Source organism: Scaptodrosophila lebanonensis, unplaced genomic scaffold (assembly GCF_003285725.1).
Source record: "Scaptodrosophila lebanonensis strain 11010-0011.00,11010-0021.00 unplaced genomic scaffold, SlebRS2 tig00000057-arrow-arrow-pilon, whole genome shotgun sequence".
In the NCBI taxonomy this organism is placed as follows: Eukaryota; Metazoa; Arthropoda; class Insecta; order Diptera; family Drosophilidae; genus Scaptodrosophila; species Scaptodrosophila lebanonensis.
In genome coordinates this window covers 51,903-66,617 of record NW_022060550.1, presented here as the reverse complement: position 1 = coordinate 66,617, position 14,715 = coordinate 51,903, and the positions used below count along the sequence as shown (strand labels likewise).

Sequence of the window (14,715 nt, the reverse complement as noted above, 5' to 3'; positions counted from 1 at the left end):
CACTATTGATTCAAATAACGTACTTATTTTGCAGCCCTGGCACTTGCTTGATTTGGAAACGCGACATGTGTCGTTGCGTTCAGTTATCGATAAAATATTAAATGGACACACTATCGATACTTTACCCCTCCAGCATTGAGCGAGATTTCGTGGTGAGCCTCGTGCGCCATTCGGTTAATCATGATGGAAAGTTCGAGGTGAGCGTACCTGTGCGCAAGAAAAACGAGAAGAGTTATTGATTAAAATTTCTGCTAAAAATTTAATAATATATGTAATTATATATTGTAAATGTCTATAATTTAAGTGATATAAATCAAATAATATGTGTAACGTTTAATATTTTAATACGCGCAAAAGTACAACGAGTGAACTAAACACACATCCACAAAGGAAAAAAACGGAGCAGCAACAACAAAAGTCAAGCATTTTTGTGTGTGTGGCCCCTATATCTATATCTATGTATATAGAAGAAAACAACAATTGTGAATGTTCGTGTACTTTTCCAAAACAAAACGTATGAAAAAAAATTGAAAAACGAAGCTGCATAACAGACGGTGTACATACAAGTTTAAAAAAATTAACAAAATCAGTTGAAAGTGTGATTTTTTTGAGCCTTTGTCTGTAAGTGAGGAGAAAGCTTTAAGCGGAGTTATAAATAAAAGAAAAAATACATAAATAAATACGAAACAAACAGCCCGTCGCCATTTTGAAAGTGATTTTACAATACATACACACATACGTATATAACACACACCAACACATAGAACACACATATAAACGCAAATACACACATAAAACCCCATCTAAAAAATCTACAACCCGATTTCCGTGCCGTTTTAATACAAAATTGTACAATTTTAATAATTAAAATCCGGCAGCAGTTAAAATAAAGGCAACTTTTAATAATTAAACAACCGTTGGTGTAACTGCATACGCGCAAAAAGCATTGCAATACTTCCTTTTGTCATAATCAGTATAACAGAAGTGGCAAAGAAAACCCCCAGCTGCAATCAATAAAGCAACGACACACATACAGCCGTCTTTTTCACTACCCCGCATCCAGAGCGTGTGTGCAAGCGAGATCGCGATAGCAGCAGCCAACAACAACGTGTGTGTGAAAAGGTTTACAACTGAAAAGTAAGTCGCAATTGTGTTGGTACATACATATATACTAGAGCTGTGCGTGATTGCATGCGTTAAAGTGGTGAAAAAATTTGCCGTTTTCATTATAATAATAACAATATAAGATACGAAAATATTTAGTTCATTAAAAAAGACAAGTATGAAAATAATAAATAATCCGTTAATGTTAGAAGAAATTTATATCCCAAATGTGAGTGGAGGTAACGGCGTCTATTGTCACGCGCTCATCTCTAATATATATGTTGATTCATTTATTCAGGTATAAGTCTAGCGAAAACACATGCATATAGTATATGCATGTGTATATATATGTGCGCACAAACAAACAATCGTTAGGTTTTAAGTCCACGGGGGGTTGAGCAAGGGCCTTTAAATATTTGTATAACAATAAAACGGCGCATAACAAACGCGAGAACAGCGACACAATTTCCTTATGTTGTTGTTGTTCAAAAAACATGTCAGCGGGCACAACAAATCTGGATTTAACGGGCTTTATCAGTTTTTCAGGCACAAGGGGACGTAGAGTCAGCCTGTGAACAGGTAGTACTCGTTATGTCCAATAGTACATTTTCACCGGCAATAAAACAAGGGTAGCTTCTTATTGAAAGCAGTCGTCTTACTGACTGAGCTATATAATTAAAAATAAATTATTTATTTGTATTAGTTTTATTACGCATACGATTTATTTACATATACAAGTAAAAAAATATGCAGCCTAACTTAAATACTTATATTTTTATTAGGAAAGGAATTTATCTGTATCTGTGAAAAGAAATTTTTAGAAATTTGTGATCTATCGTTCTCCAAAATTTTGTGCAACTATGTGTTTATTTGTTTGCTTCGAAAACCTTCAGAAATATTTTGTAGAATGCAAAAACTTTACAAAATCAGTATTCGTGACTACATAGTGAGTACAAAACGCACAGCTCTTCTCTAAGGTTGAATCAAAAGACTACTTCCCCATAAAAATCGTGTCCTAAAACATTAAACTTACCCACCCCATTTCTTTTGTAGACATTTATGTACATTGTGTATGAATGTGTAAAATAAAGCACATTTTCTCCCATTCGATTGTTGTTTACTAGTTTCGTTTTGCCTTTTCTTTATCTTCCCTTTTGTCATAGGACCGGCCCCAGCTTGGATGACAGCTACGACGATAAGCAAAGCGCAGCACCGATCGATACAGGCAAGAGGGAAACTCAGAGTTTGCGAAATTAGAGCTAAGAGATATCTTAACAAAACAAAACAAAAGAGATAAATCAACAGACTGATAAACAATATATAACGTTAAAAGTATAACTATATATTAAAGTAAATAAAACAGAGTTGTAAATAAAAACGAGACACAACCCGGACGCAGCTGAAAGAGAGCGCTACGCATAATCCTCGCTCGAAGTCGCACGTCGCATGCCTTTTGGAGAGCGAGAGAGACAAATACGGAGAGAGAGAGTGCTGGTGAGAACGTCACAGCGTTTGACCAAAGACACATGTCAGTGCGACAAGAACAACAACAATAGGAGCAGAATCAGCGTAGCGGCAGAAAAGCAATCAGCAGAAGCATTAAGAGCAGAAGAGAGCAGGCACCGAGTTTGTTTTGTTTATAACAAATATAAATTGATTGATTTTAAGTGCGTGTGATATTTAACGTTAAGCATTAATTTAGCAAATAACCAAAAACAAGAATACGAAAAGGCAGAAAGCAGAAATTTTAACAAGCCCAAGGATAATAGAGAGAGAGAGAGATTGGAGAGATAGAGGAAGCGAATGCGCTTTTGGTGCAGCTCAGCGAGAAGTAAAGAAGCAAAAGAACGAAACTTAAAAGAAGTATAAGCTCGAAAGGAGAAAGAACGAAATTACTATGACATACTCGCACAATAGCGTTAGAAATAACATCAAAATGACAACAGCATCAGCAACAAAGTCTATACGATTGAAAAAGGGCGCAGCAGGAGCAGGATCGGCAGGAGCAGCAGCGTCGGCAACAACAACACCAACTGCAACAACAACAAGCACGCCACCAACTGCAATTATACCCTCGGTAACTGCACATTCCAACAGTATTGCCAGCAGTACAAATTTCAACAACCAACACCACTTCCATCAACAACAATCAAACGCCTTAAGCACCACACCAACATCAACAACAGGAGTAACCAGTGTCTTCAACACGCCCAACAATAGGCAGCAACGTCAGCAGCAGCAGCCCCAATCGGCGCCTCCTCGCAGTCGCCAGCGACAATCGCCGCAGCAACTGCAGATGAGCGGCGGTGGCGGCGGTGCCTTCTTTTTCGCCAACAACTCAAGGCGCAGCACCGGGGGCGGATTCCACGGAGCCCGCTCCCCTCAATCGATGGTGCGTCAATCAATCACCGGCAACAATTTTGGGCGGAGGCTTTTCGCCTCCCACTGGTGTTTTTGGTTCAGCCGGCGGCTCAGCGCGCAAACAGCGCCGGAGCCCAACCACTTTTGGTGGCAAGGTGTCGCCACCACATACACTCGTACCCACCGCATTGACGCATTTCGCCGGTAGCAAGTGTTTCGATGCACCGGCGCCAACAGCATTGCCCAAGCCGCCCCAGCACTGGACTCTGTCCAAATCAGAGGAAAAGCAATTGGTGGCCAGCAGCGCTGGTCCGGCACTCCAGTGCCTGCTGCGTGGCGGCTCGATGTCGGCCCAGCAGTTGCAGAAACATCATCATCATCACCATCATGTGGTCATCAAGTCGTCGAAGCGCAATCTGCTCGATGACTTCGATACGCACAATTTAAAAATGTTGCTCAATGTGCAGTCGTAACCACCAAGGCAGCAGAAAACACAATGACAACATCTACAAAAAACAATAATCGAGGCGACAGATCAACAACAATGTGAAAATGGAGGACCCAGAACCCGTCAATGATTTGCAAAAAAAAAAAAAATATGAAAAAAACAAAAAAATGAAAAAGAACAAAACATAAAAAATGCAAAAACAAAAAAAGAAAAAAAAAACCAAAACCCAAAAAACAAAATATAAACTGAAAAATTGAACTTTTTTAAACTACAAACAAGAAAAGAGAAAAGAGAAAAGAAAGGAATACAAAAACAAAACACAATAACTTTAAAATGAGTAGTTTGTGATCTCATTTGTAAATCAATAAAGCAGACAAAATATTGAGAAGCTTAAACAAAAAACAAACCTAAAAAACAAAAAAGAACACTAAAATCTGAACAAGAACAAATGGCAAATATAACTGTCCTTACACACGACAATCATACACAACCACAGTTTCAAACAACACATCTTATGAAGAAAAAAAAAATTCAAATTCCAACAACAAACAACTAAAACTATTGAAGGCTTCAAAACCAGAACCAATCAGTCGTTCACTTCAAAACGCAAATTTTAAAAGCAGACCAACAAACAATTATCAAGAACTTGCTGCAACAAACCTACTACGAAGAAAGGCAAGGAGAAGAAAACAAGAAAAGAGAAAGAACAGCAAGAACAATTTGCAACGGACGCTTGGCTAGATAACAACAACAACAAGAACTATAACGGATACTTCACAACTGAACCTTGTTTTTAAACGTGATACGCAAATAGACTTGAAAATTAATTAATAAGTAAAAATTATAACTATAATATTTATGTAAAAAGAATTAATTATTTAAAAAATTGACGCTAGAAGCGCAACACATAATCACAGTTTTATGTTTATTTACGCGGACAAAATGAGTGCAACGTACCTAAAAACATAAAAACAAGAGAATAAAATATAAAATAAAATACCATAAAGAGAAAACTAAAACAAAAAGCTGAAGAGGCAGCAAACTTAATATATAAACCCCACCAAATCGCTTAAAAAGACTAATTAAAACGAACAGAAAAAGAAAGAGAAACAACAACAACAAGAACTCTTTAAAACACGACCAAACTCAACGAGACGAGGGCGTTGCCGTTGCCCATTGCCATGCCCACTTGCCAGCCGAATGGGCGCACAAATTTGATCCTGAGCAGCAGTAGCAGCGCAGCAGCAGAGCAACGCAAAATGCATAAAAACTTGCCCCATCATCTACTCAAAAAAACCACTACATGGCCGATCTATCTTAAGTCATTTGGAAAACCAACATTATACAAAAAAACAAAAACATACTTCCATTAATTTTAGTTAAAAGCCCTAGAGCTACAGCTATCAACTGAGTTGTTTTCTTATTTTTAATTTTATACTTTAATGTGTACCTATGCTATACACACATATCTCGCACAACCATACTACGTTTATACGATGCCGAAAATCCGTGAGTTGACTGCTATTTTAAAATATATCTTTTCTCCCATATGCATATGCCGATTTGTATATATCCTACCAATTTGAATGATGTCGAACTCTTGATTTTTAAAGGATATGCCTGAAAATCATGAGTTTTCGCTTTAAGATAATTACAATCTACGAATTAGTCGGCTCTTAAATAATTCTATTTCAGGGATATTCAAGCATCTTATAATCGTTGTATGGTATTGTAGATCGTATTATGTTTATACGAAGCTTGAATATCGATCAATTTTTCGCCTAAGCAATATATAAATTAGTAAATTTTTATACAGAAATTTGTAGTTATTGTGGCTCGGGAGTTTTAAAGCAACGCATAAACGTAGTAGTACCCGAGAGATACATGCGAACCAATGAGTTTTGATATGCATTTACACTGTATATCATAGTAATGGCTTTAAATATTTTTGAATTGTACATAGAAAGAGAACTTTTAAAAACTAATTATAAATTTCACAAACATTTTAAAACATGTATAGAATAAATTTTCCATAAATTGGGCGCATCATCTACACACACACACATACATAAGCGCATGTTTTCACCACCACAACATACACACTTCTCTGCATTGCTTATGTAACATAAATATATAAACACTATATATATAAATATATATATTTAAGACGAGACATATGCACAAATGAATTTGAATAAACAAATGGGCGCCAATTGAAAGAAACTGAGTTGCAATATCCAAAAGTTGCTAAAAAGAAAACAAACTACTTCTCTATTGTAAAGACAAACAAAAATAAATGATATGAAAAATTGTGGTGTAATTTAAAAGTTGTAATGTATGCAAAATTCGTTGATGCTCATAATTCTCATATAGATATGGAAAGAGGAGAGAAGAAAAGAGAGGAAAAGAACACTTAAAACCCAGTACCTTATTTTTCATAATTAGCATTATTATGTACCATTAATTGTTAATACCCATGAATTGTACGATATGTAAATTATTTAAGCTACCAATAACAACAATTACTATACAAATCCAAAGTTCTATTGTATTTTGCGTCATGATGAGTCATAATAACAACAACAACAACGACAACTGCTGTTGCCGAATTGAGTTTTGTAAGAAAATTGCGGGGATAGATGTGCAAGATATTTGGCCGATTGCGCAATATAAAACAACTATCTTTCGGATCTAGCCTCGCAACAACAACGCCCTTTAAGAGTGTTTGCCAAGTGAATTGGTCAAAAGTGATAAGCCAAAAAGTAAAAGAGAGAGAAGAGAGTAAATTGTATAAAACTAAGCACATTTTGTTTTTCGATATCAAGCAAAATTGTTTATTGTTTATGAATGCCTATTATTTCCTAAAAATTGATGATATATCATAGTTTTAAAAAAAAAACACACAAGTTGAAACAATGAATGAAAGAAAAAGAAGCCAAAAAAGTCAAGCACTGTTTTTTTTTTTTTTTGTTTTTTAAGCCTATGCTGATAAAAATGATGGTAGCTTTAAAGCTTGTGTCTTCAAGTTGACGCTTTCCTACTACAAACAAAACTACAAACATACTTCTTAGAGTATTTTAGAGATGCGCAGATTGGAGCAGTGCTCAATCAATCGATAGGAAATTTAAATTAGACACACATTTCCCAAACACTTGACACTTGTTGCGCAGAATTTTGCATTTTTTAAGCTGTAAGTTAACATTTGTTATACGCTGCGAGTCAATTTGAATGATTCATTCAAAGAGAACGAACTTAAGCTATTGAATTAAAAAAAAAAGAAAAACTAACACTAAAATCAAAGCCAAAACCAACCGAGGCGTATGCTCAAAACAATACTACTATACATTTTAATTGCATGTCTGGCCGGGCGATTGGCTCTTTGATCCCTTCTCAATTTTTCTGCACTGCCCAAGCAGCTTAAGCGAAAATTAATTTTAAATATATATTTTGGGCCGTTGCAAATTTAATAAAAACAAAAAACTTTGCCACACCAATCAGTACAAATTAATAATTTCCAAAATAAACATAAAAAAACTATGAAAAATGTTGGGTCAAGGACATCCTCGTTCAGAGCATGTAATTAAAATATTGAGACATACACAAATGCCAGCAAAAATTTTTCCTTTTCGTTTGTCTTTTTTTTATTTTGGCCATTTTATTTAACCAACAAGAAAAAACAAAAAATTGTATTTGCAGTTCGAATATTATTTTGTAACTATTTTCCTTTTAAGTAGTGTTGAGCGCATTAAGTGGATTGCGACTCATTCGTCATTTTATTGCTCCATTGATCTATTTACAATTTAATTTGCAATTTTTTTGTGATACTTTGCTATATATGTATTTAAATCTGGTATATAATATTTACAATACATATAAAAAACAAACAACATCTAAACAAAATAAACACAACTACACACACCCATACACAAAACAATTGAAACACACACACACCAACGAAATTGTAACAATTTGCTTTGCAAAAAGAAAATAAGCATCTGAAAATATTGAAAGCAATATTGAAATTGTACGAGTAATTGTGTTAAATCCAAGACCAAGTGTAATAATTTTTGATGAAAAAAAAAAACAAGAAAAAAGTCCACAACAACAATAGAAAAAAGCAACTAAATAAACAATTGTACACGGCTTTCGTAAAGAAATTTATAAAAGCTTTGTATAATTACCAAAAAAAAACATCCTACCTTTGTGTTTTCATTTGAATTTGTTTTCTTGGCGCACTCTTTTCAGTTTCAGTTTTTCAGCATTCCACATCCCTCCAATTGGCAAATAACAAGTTGGCACCAACATCTACATCTTTTTGTTTTGCTCACGATTGATAAACAAAATAAAATTTGGCCGAAAATATTAAGCAATAGGTAATAAAAAAGTAACGAACACGAAGAACCGCAGCAGGAAATGTTGCATAAACAACACACAAAATATAAATACAAATGCTTGTACGTGTAGACATCTATTAGAGTACTGCATGCATGAATTCGAAGTGGATTCATTCGAATCAAACAAAATAATATGACTTTCTTTGATGCGTTGGGAGAGCGAATTGAATTGTTTACTATGCAACGAATCTTGTGAATCATTGTGAAGCAGTTACGGAACAAATTATGAATGAAAATATATGTCTTGTATGCCACTACTCCAGCGATGCAAGTCAATTTAATAAAAATAATGGGTTCTAGAAGTTAGTTGGGGTATAATTGTTGCGGCATTTGATTGTGAATCTTGGAAATAATTCGATTTGAAAAATTCCACTCAAAATTATAGCAATTGATTAATGATCTATCGATTCCAGTTAATGGAATGTAAAATGTGCTCTGGAAGTCGTTTACATCATAAATTCAGCTGAAAGGCAAATTTAGCAAGGGGTCTTCAAAATAATATTTAAATCGAATGCCAGAAGCTAGGTTAGAAAACAATTCTATGCGATTCAGATGCGGCAGTAAATGGTTTCATTAAATAGTTCAAAGTGGATTTTATATATTGCATCGATTCTTCACTCTTTTTCGAGTTTTCATTGATATTAAATTAAATATTAAAAAATTGAATTTGAATTCAAGTTTGAGTTCCATGCCTGCAGACCTCTAATGATTATACAAAATTAAGTATATGCACAAATTTAAAAATACAAACGAAACCTTATAAAGCAGCGAACAACAAGAGCAACAACATGTCTTAGCAAAAATAAGCAATGTCATTGAGATTGAGCAATTTTTAAGCAAAATGGAAAAAGCAATTTTCAAACATTTTATAACTTTTACGAACATAAAAAACAGCATAACCACAATAGCAACCGCAAATAGAAACAAAACAACTGCAGAGATACGAGTACTGCGCACACAAATAATAATAATAAAAATTAAAAGATAATGTCAATGGGTGTTATGTGAACTGAACAGTTTGCCACAACAACAAAAGAGACATCAAACCAATGCATTGTATAATATGTTAAACAAGAACACATACGATAACGAGTGTGTATTGCATATGAAAGATCGGCGAGACAAGACGGGGCGAACGGTCATACGTATATAGATGTAGAAGTAAATACTTCAGATAAGCGGCTTTGAACACATACTCATGTACATGAGTTTTGTAAGATTGTATGCATATTGTACGAAGAACGAAGAAAAGTTGAGGAAAAAGATGCATTTACTCAAATTAATCGCGTTTAAACGAAGCCTGTAAGTCCTTCGAATTGTGTCTAAAACTAGCATTTCACGCAATTAATACATATTGGAAAAATATGAAATGAAATCGCAGTTGCAATTTTCTAAATTTCTATGTCGAATTCTGATTTGATTTTAGTTACAAGTAGATTCGAAATAGAAAGTAAAAGTGATTGATAAGATAGAATTTATGGGCTTCGTATAAACGTACAAGAACTCGAAAAACAAACATAGAAATAATAATTATGCGAAAAAAGTCGCGCATAAATACTTAACAAGCAAACCAAGACGAATCAAAACTAATGATAAGTTTGTATGAAACCTTGAAATGCATGAATTTCAATTTGTAATAAACCAGAAAAATGATGATTTGGAAATCACCACACATTTGAAAAATTGCAATTCATGCATTTTGGGACTTCTATATGAATATTGTGGGTATACTATGTAAATGCCTACGATTTTTATGTAACATGTTAACATTAAACGAAAGACCACAACTCCTTCTTACAAAGCAATCCAATTCCCCAATACAATCCAGTTCCCAGATCCCCCCAAATATTCCCAAATCCCCAATACGATCAACAAAGAGATTGAAAATTTTCAAAAATTCAACTGGCGGCATCGTTTTGGACATAAATGGAGCGACAGAGAGGTGAGTCGCGCTTGTTTCAGCTTACTGGAAACTCCCAGAGCTCTCGAGATAAAAAGTAAATCACCTCGACGTGGTGGCAAGATGACTCATTCACGCGCTGTTTGTTTGGTATTTGTGATTTCATTTAAACATTTCGACTAAATAAACACTTACGTATGCATAGCTACCTACCATACCTACCACCACCTATATATTATCTATTCATAGACGATTCGCCGAACGCGTCTTAAGCGTGTGAGACAAAGAGGCACAGAAAACCACGAAACGTGTCTTACATCACCTTCGAAACGGCAACAGCGGATACGAAATACAAAAAGGTTTTATAAGAAAACGGCCGATGTCGCAAAACAAAACTGGATTTACAGACAAACTTGGAGTTGGCTTAGCGCCGAGTGTGGCTGTCTGCCTATGAAATACACACAGAAATAAATATACATATTACTTGTGTACTCGTGCAGTAAACGCTGCCAAGGCAGCCAGAAATGCTAGATACTATGCAAACCGCATAAATACAGATTAACACAGTTGTATATTCCGCCATATATGCACATATATTTATATATATATGTACTTGTATGTATAGTATGTGGACACACACGTGTCAGTAATTAAAGCTTCTTTGGGCATTGTCATGTTGATTAGGTTGTTGTTTCCAAAAATAATTGTACACTGCACAAAAGAACGGCATTGAAAGCTCCCTTTTTCAAAATTTACCTCAGATCCGATCTGTTCGAAACAATAAGATTAATCGCTATTCGTTCATCTTTTTCGAAGCAAACTAGTCTCTCAGTTTTAATCGTGCCAAAAATATATATGAGCTCGTTCAACTATACTATATAGTTGCTAAAAATAATTATCCACTTACTCGTATGGGATAGCACTTCAGATTCTACGCTATAATTACTTACTTCATTTAATCAGTTAGGCATAAAGCATAAAGTAGTATCTCTGTTTTAATCGTGCTAACTACTCGTATTGCTAAAAATGCTTTACTAACTCTTTACTCTACTATCTGAAACTGGTTCTTAACATACTTAGTATGTCTCAGTTTTAATTGTGCTAACTATATACATATGTAGAATCGGTGAATTATGTGTGTGTACTATATAGTTGCCATTGGAACACAACCCACTGGAAATTTTATTCTGATGTAAGGTTGTCTTCATATTCATTTGAACTTTGATTTGAAGTACCAAGAATTAAAAGATTAGATTAATAATTTAATTTGAAAATATAATAATTTATTAAACAATTATAATTATGTTTGCTGTTAAATTGTGTTTTTTTGTTGTTCTTCCGTTTTAATTCGTTAGCCAGTATAATATATAAAATTTGATTATAATATAAGGTAATTGTTTAAGTGCATCTTACTTAGGTTCGACTTCTGATGATTTTCGTTCACCTAATAATTAATTATACAGTAATAAATTTTTAATATATATTTTTAATCTCTTAATTTAATAATGTACCTTTCTTTCTTTTTAAATTGCTTTGTATCTCTAAATTTGAACATTCAATAATAATGTAACACTGAGGAGAAGAATATGTTTTGCAAGTCATTTAATGTATTTTTTTATTAGAATATAAAAGCAGATATCTTTTGTTTTAGTCATTCCTATATTTTTCAAGTTTCTCTGTCTTTAGTTATAGATATGTCGGAATCACAGGTAAAATACGTGTGTATATAGCTCTGGTCACGAACTTATGTGCTTATATATGCCTGATTCTGCACTGAAACCGAAGACGTCATGCTGACAAGTGTAATTTTTATGCAAAATGCGTCAAAATATAGCGATGTATTTTAAATGTTATATCAGTAATAACAATTCCCAACAGCTTGAGAAATAATACTCAGACTTAAGTTGGAAATTGGTGAAAGAAAGACTCTTGGTAAACATAACGAATACAGACAACTAAGATTCTACAATGGCGTCCACTAAGTAGTTTCATGAAATCCTAGTCTTATTGCCAAGTAATTTAAAGAGGATAGGAATAATAAAAATCTTTACAATATGCATTCAAAAATTACCATCTTATTTGTTCCGGCAATACCAGAAATTTGTAAATATTAGTTCTGTATCTAAATGAGTAATCTTGCTGGAATTTTGAGACCGCTTGTACACATATGTATTTGTTGATAGCCTTAGCCATTTACGTCAGAGATAACTAAAATTGTTTACACTTTAGGCTGATCTCATATATATAATTTGACTGAAGTGTTCAACTTTAACACTAAATACTCGTACATATGTATGTCTATTGTAGTGGTCAAAGAGGATGGGTATATGATTGCTAAATCTGTCGTAAATCTGTTTATTTTTGAAGAGCGATATTTCCAGAAGTGTCGTGCATTCTTGGCTGTTGGGCGCGCTGTGGAAAAATCCAATGTGCAAGTGCTCGATTGCGAATGTGTATTTATTTCTATAGGAAAAATACTTTTTAAGCTGTTTTACTCGTATGCCATATTATAGAAGATATTATAATTTATGTAAGAGGTATGCGTGGCAGAGTCTGCTTTTCTAGGGCGATGATCAACATTTAATCAGTCCTCCCACTGTATGACTGTATGAACATCGATATTCCCGTAACCAAAACAACTGGGCCCAAGAAACTTGGCATGTAGATTTGTTCCAGCAATATGTAGATCAAGTTTATTTATATATAGCATTAAAATGTTCTTTAGTAGCCATAGAAAGAAATCATTATAAATACGACATTTTTTTGTTTATTACCAAAGCATAACCAAATGAGTCATTATTCGTTTTTTCATTTCGTTTTTTTTATGAAATGCTTAAGTCTTATCAGGATCGGATCACTATAGCATGTACATAGCTGCCAGGCTTTAAAAAGTCTTTGTTTTCTTATAAAATAACTGATATGGGTGCTAAGGAGTTTGTTCCAATAACTACAAATTATTCTACGAATCAGGGAGTTGTTGGTCTCTTGCCCTTTACAGAAAATTCATTTCACTAACAGCAGAATATTAAACTTTTTGGTCGCCTTATCATTTCGTAAAATATGTTATTGTTGATTTTTCATAATGATTAACAACACTCCATCAATATTCCTTACGAAAAAATGTTTATTGCTGCATTTAAACGAAAACTGCGAATTTATTAAATCAGCCAAGCAATTTTATATAAAAATTCAATTTATGTAAATGGAATTTTTTTGGCTGCTTTGCCTTTTCAGCGAATTTATCGAACCATATTCGAACGAATACAGAGAGCCCTTCTAAAAGCTAATTCTCATAAGTTGCTCGTAACAATCGGCATAATGCTGCATGTACTTATTCGTAAATACATAAGTATGTACGAACATTGTATAATGTCTGTATGTATGTATATACATATATAAATAAATACTTATGTATGTATGTGTGTATATATGTACGTAGATAGGAGTCTAACATTTTTCCACTTGGCTTGCTTTTATGCTGACCCAAGTCCCCTCCTCGCCCTCCCCTCGCGAATGGTTCGAGCCACCACACTCCTGCAAATATACTATATACTTGCAGAGAGAAGTGTACATATAAGCATTTATAGATGTGTGCGTGTGTGTGTGTGTTTGTCGGTTTTGCTGCGAACGCGTAAACAAAATTGTTGTTCTTGTTGTTGTTGTTGCTGTTTCTGTTGCTGCTTTTCTTCTTTTATGGCGCTGTGCTTGCGATAATTGCAGTCAACAAAGCGGTCGGTCGAGCGTCGGCCAACTTGCGAATGTTTGCTTCGCTGCCGCCTATCTCTCCGTCTCTGTCTTTTAGCTGAACACGCCGAGTCTATCCGTCTGTTCGTCTGTCCGTTCGCCCCATCCACACACACACCCCCCACACAGTACTTGTCTAGTGAAACTAAACGAACTAGACGACGAGCCATGTTGATTTCAGCTAAAAACTAAAAACAAGAAAACAACAACTACAGCAACCACATGAACATCGTGCTTATTTCGTTACTTCGAATCGCTGATTCCCTTTTATTTTATTTTCATTATTTCAAAGGGCGAACGACAAGTTTCGTAATTTTTATTTTTAAAATTCCAATTCCAATTATTATTTGATTCTACATGAGTCGAGAACCGTTCTTAACCTAGATATTATTGTAATTTGATAAGATTTCTCCTTCTTAGGCTTTTCTAGCTTATAAGATGCTTTCTATAATTATTATACCCTGTACCCGTAGGGTAAAAAGGGTATATTAGGTTTGTGCAAAGTATGTAACATACAGAAGGAAGCATCTCCGACCCCATAAAGTATATATATTCTGAATCAGCATGACGAGAGAAATCGATCTAGACATGTCCGTCCGTCTGTCCGTCCGTCTGTCCGTCTGTCCGTCTGGATGAACGCGAGGATCTCAGAAACTATAAAAGCTAGAATAACCAAAGTTGGCATCCAGATTCTCCTAGGTCCGAGTAAGGACGAGTTTATTTTTTTTTTTTAATTTTCCCCCCCCTTCCCCCGCTACAGAATT

At 34.5% G+C, this 14,715-nt stretch overlaps 1 protein-coding gene across 1 annotated transcript; it reads left to right on the top strand.

The window, feature by feature from the left end:
- The first annotated feature begins 487 nt into the window (after positions 1-487).
- LOC115624473 (agglutinin-like protein ARB_02240) lies at positions 488-4,053 on the top strand. The gene is given in 3 exon segments (XM_030519176.1): positions 488-1,137; positions 2,268-3,498; positions 3,500-4,053. Coding segments are annotated over 2 exon segments (936 nt in total). The 5' UTR covers positions 488-1,137; positions 2,268-3,001; the 3' UTR covers positions 3,939-4,053.
- Positions 4,054-14,715: the final 10,662 nt, after the last annotated feature.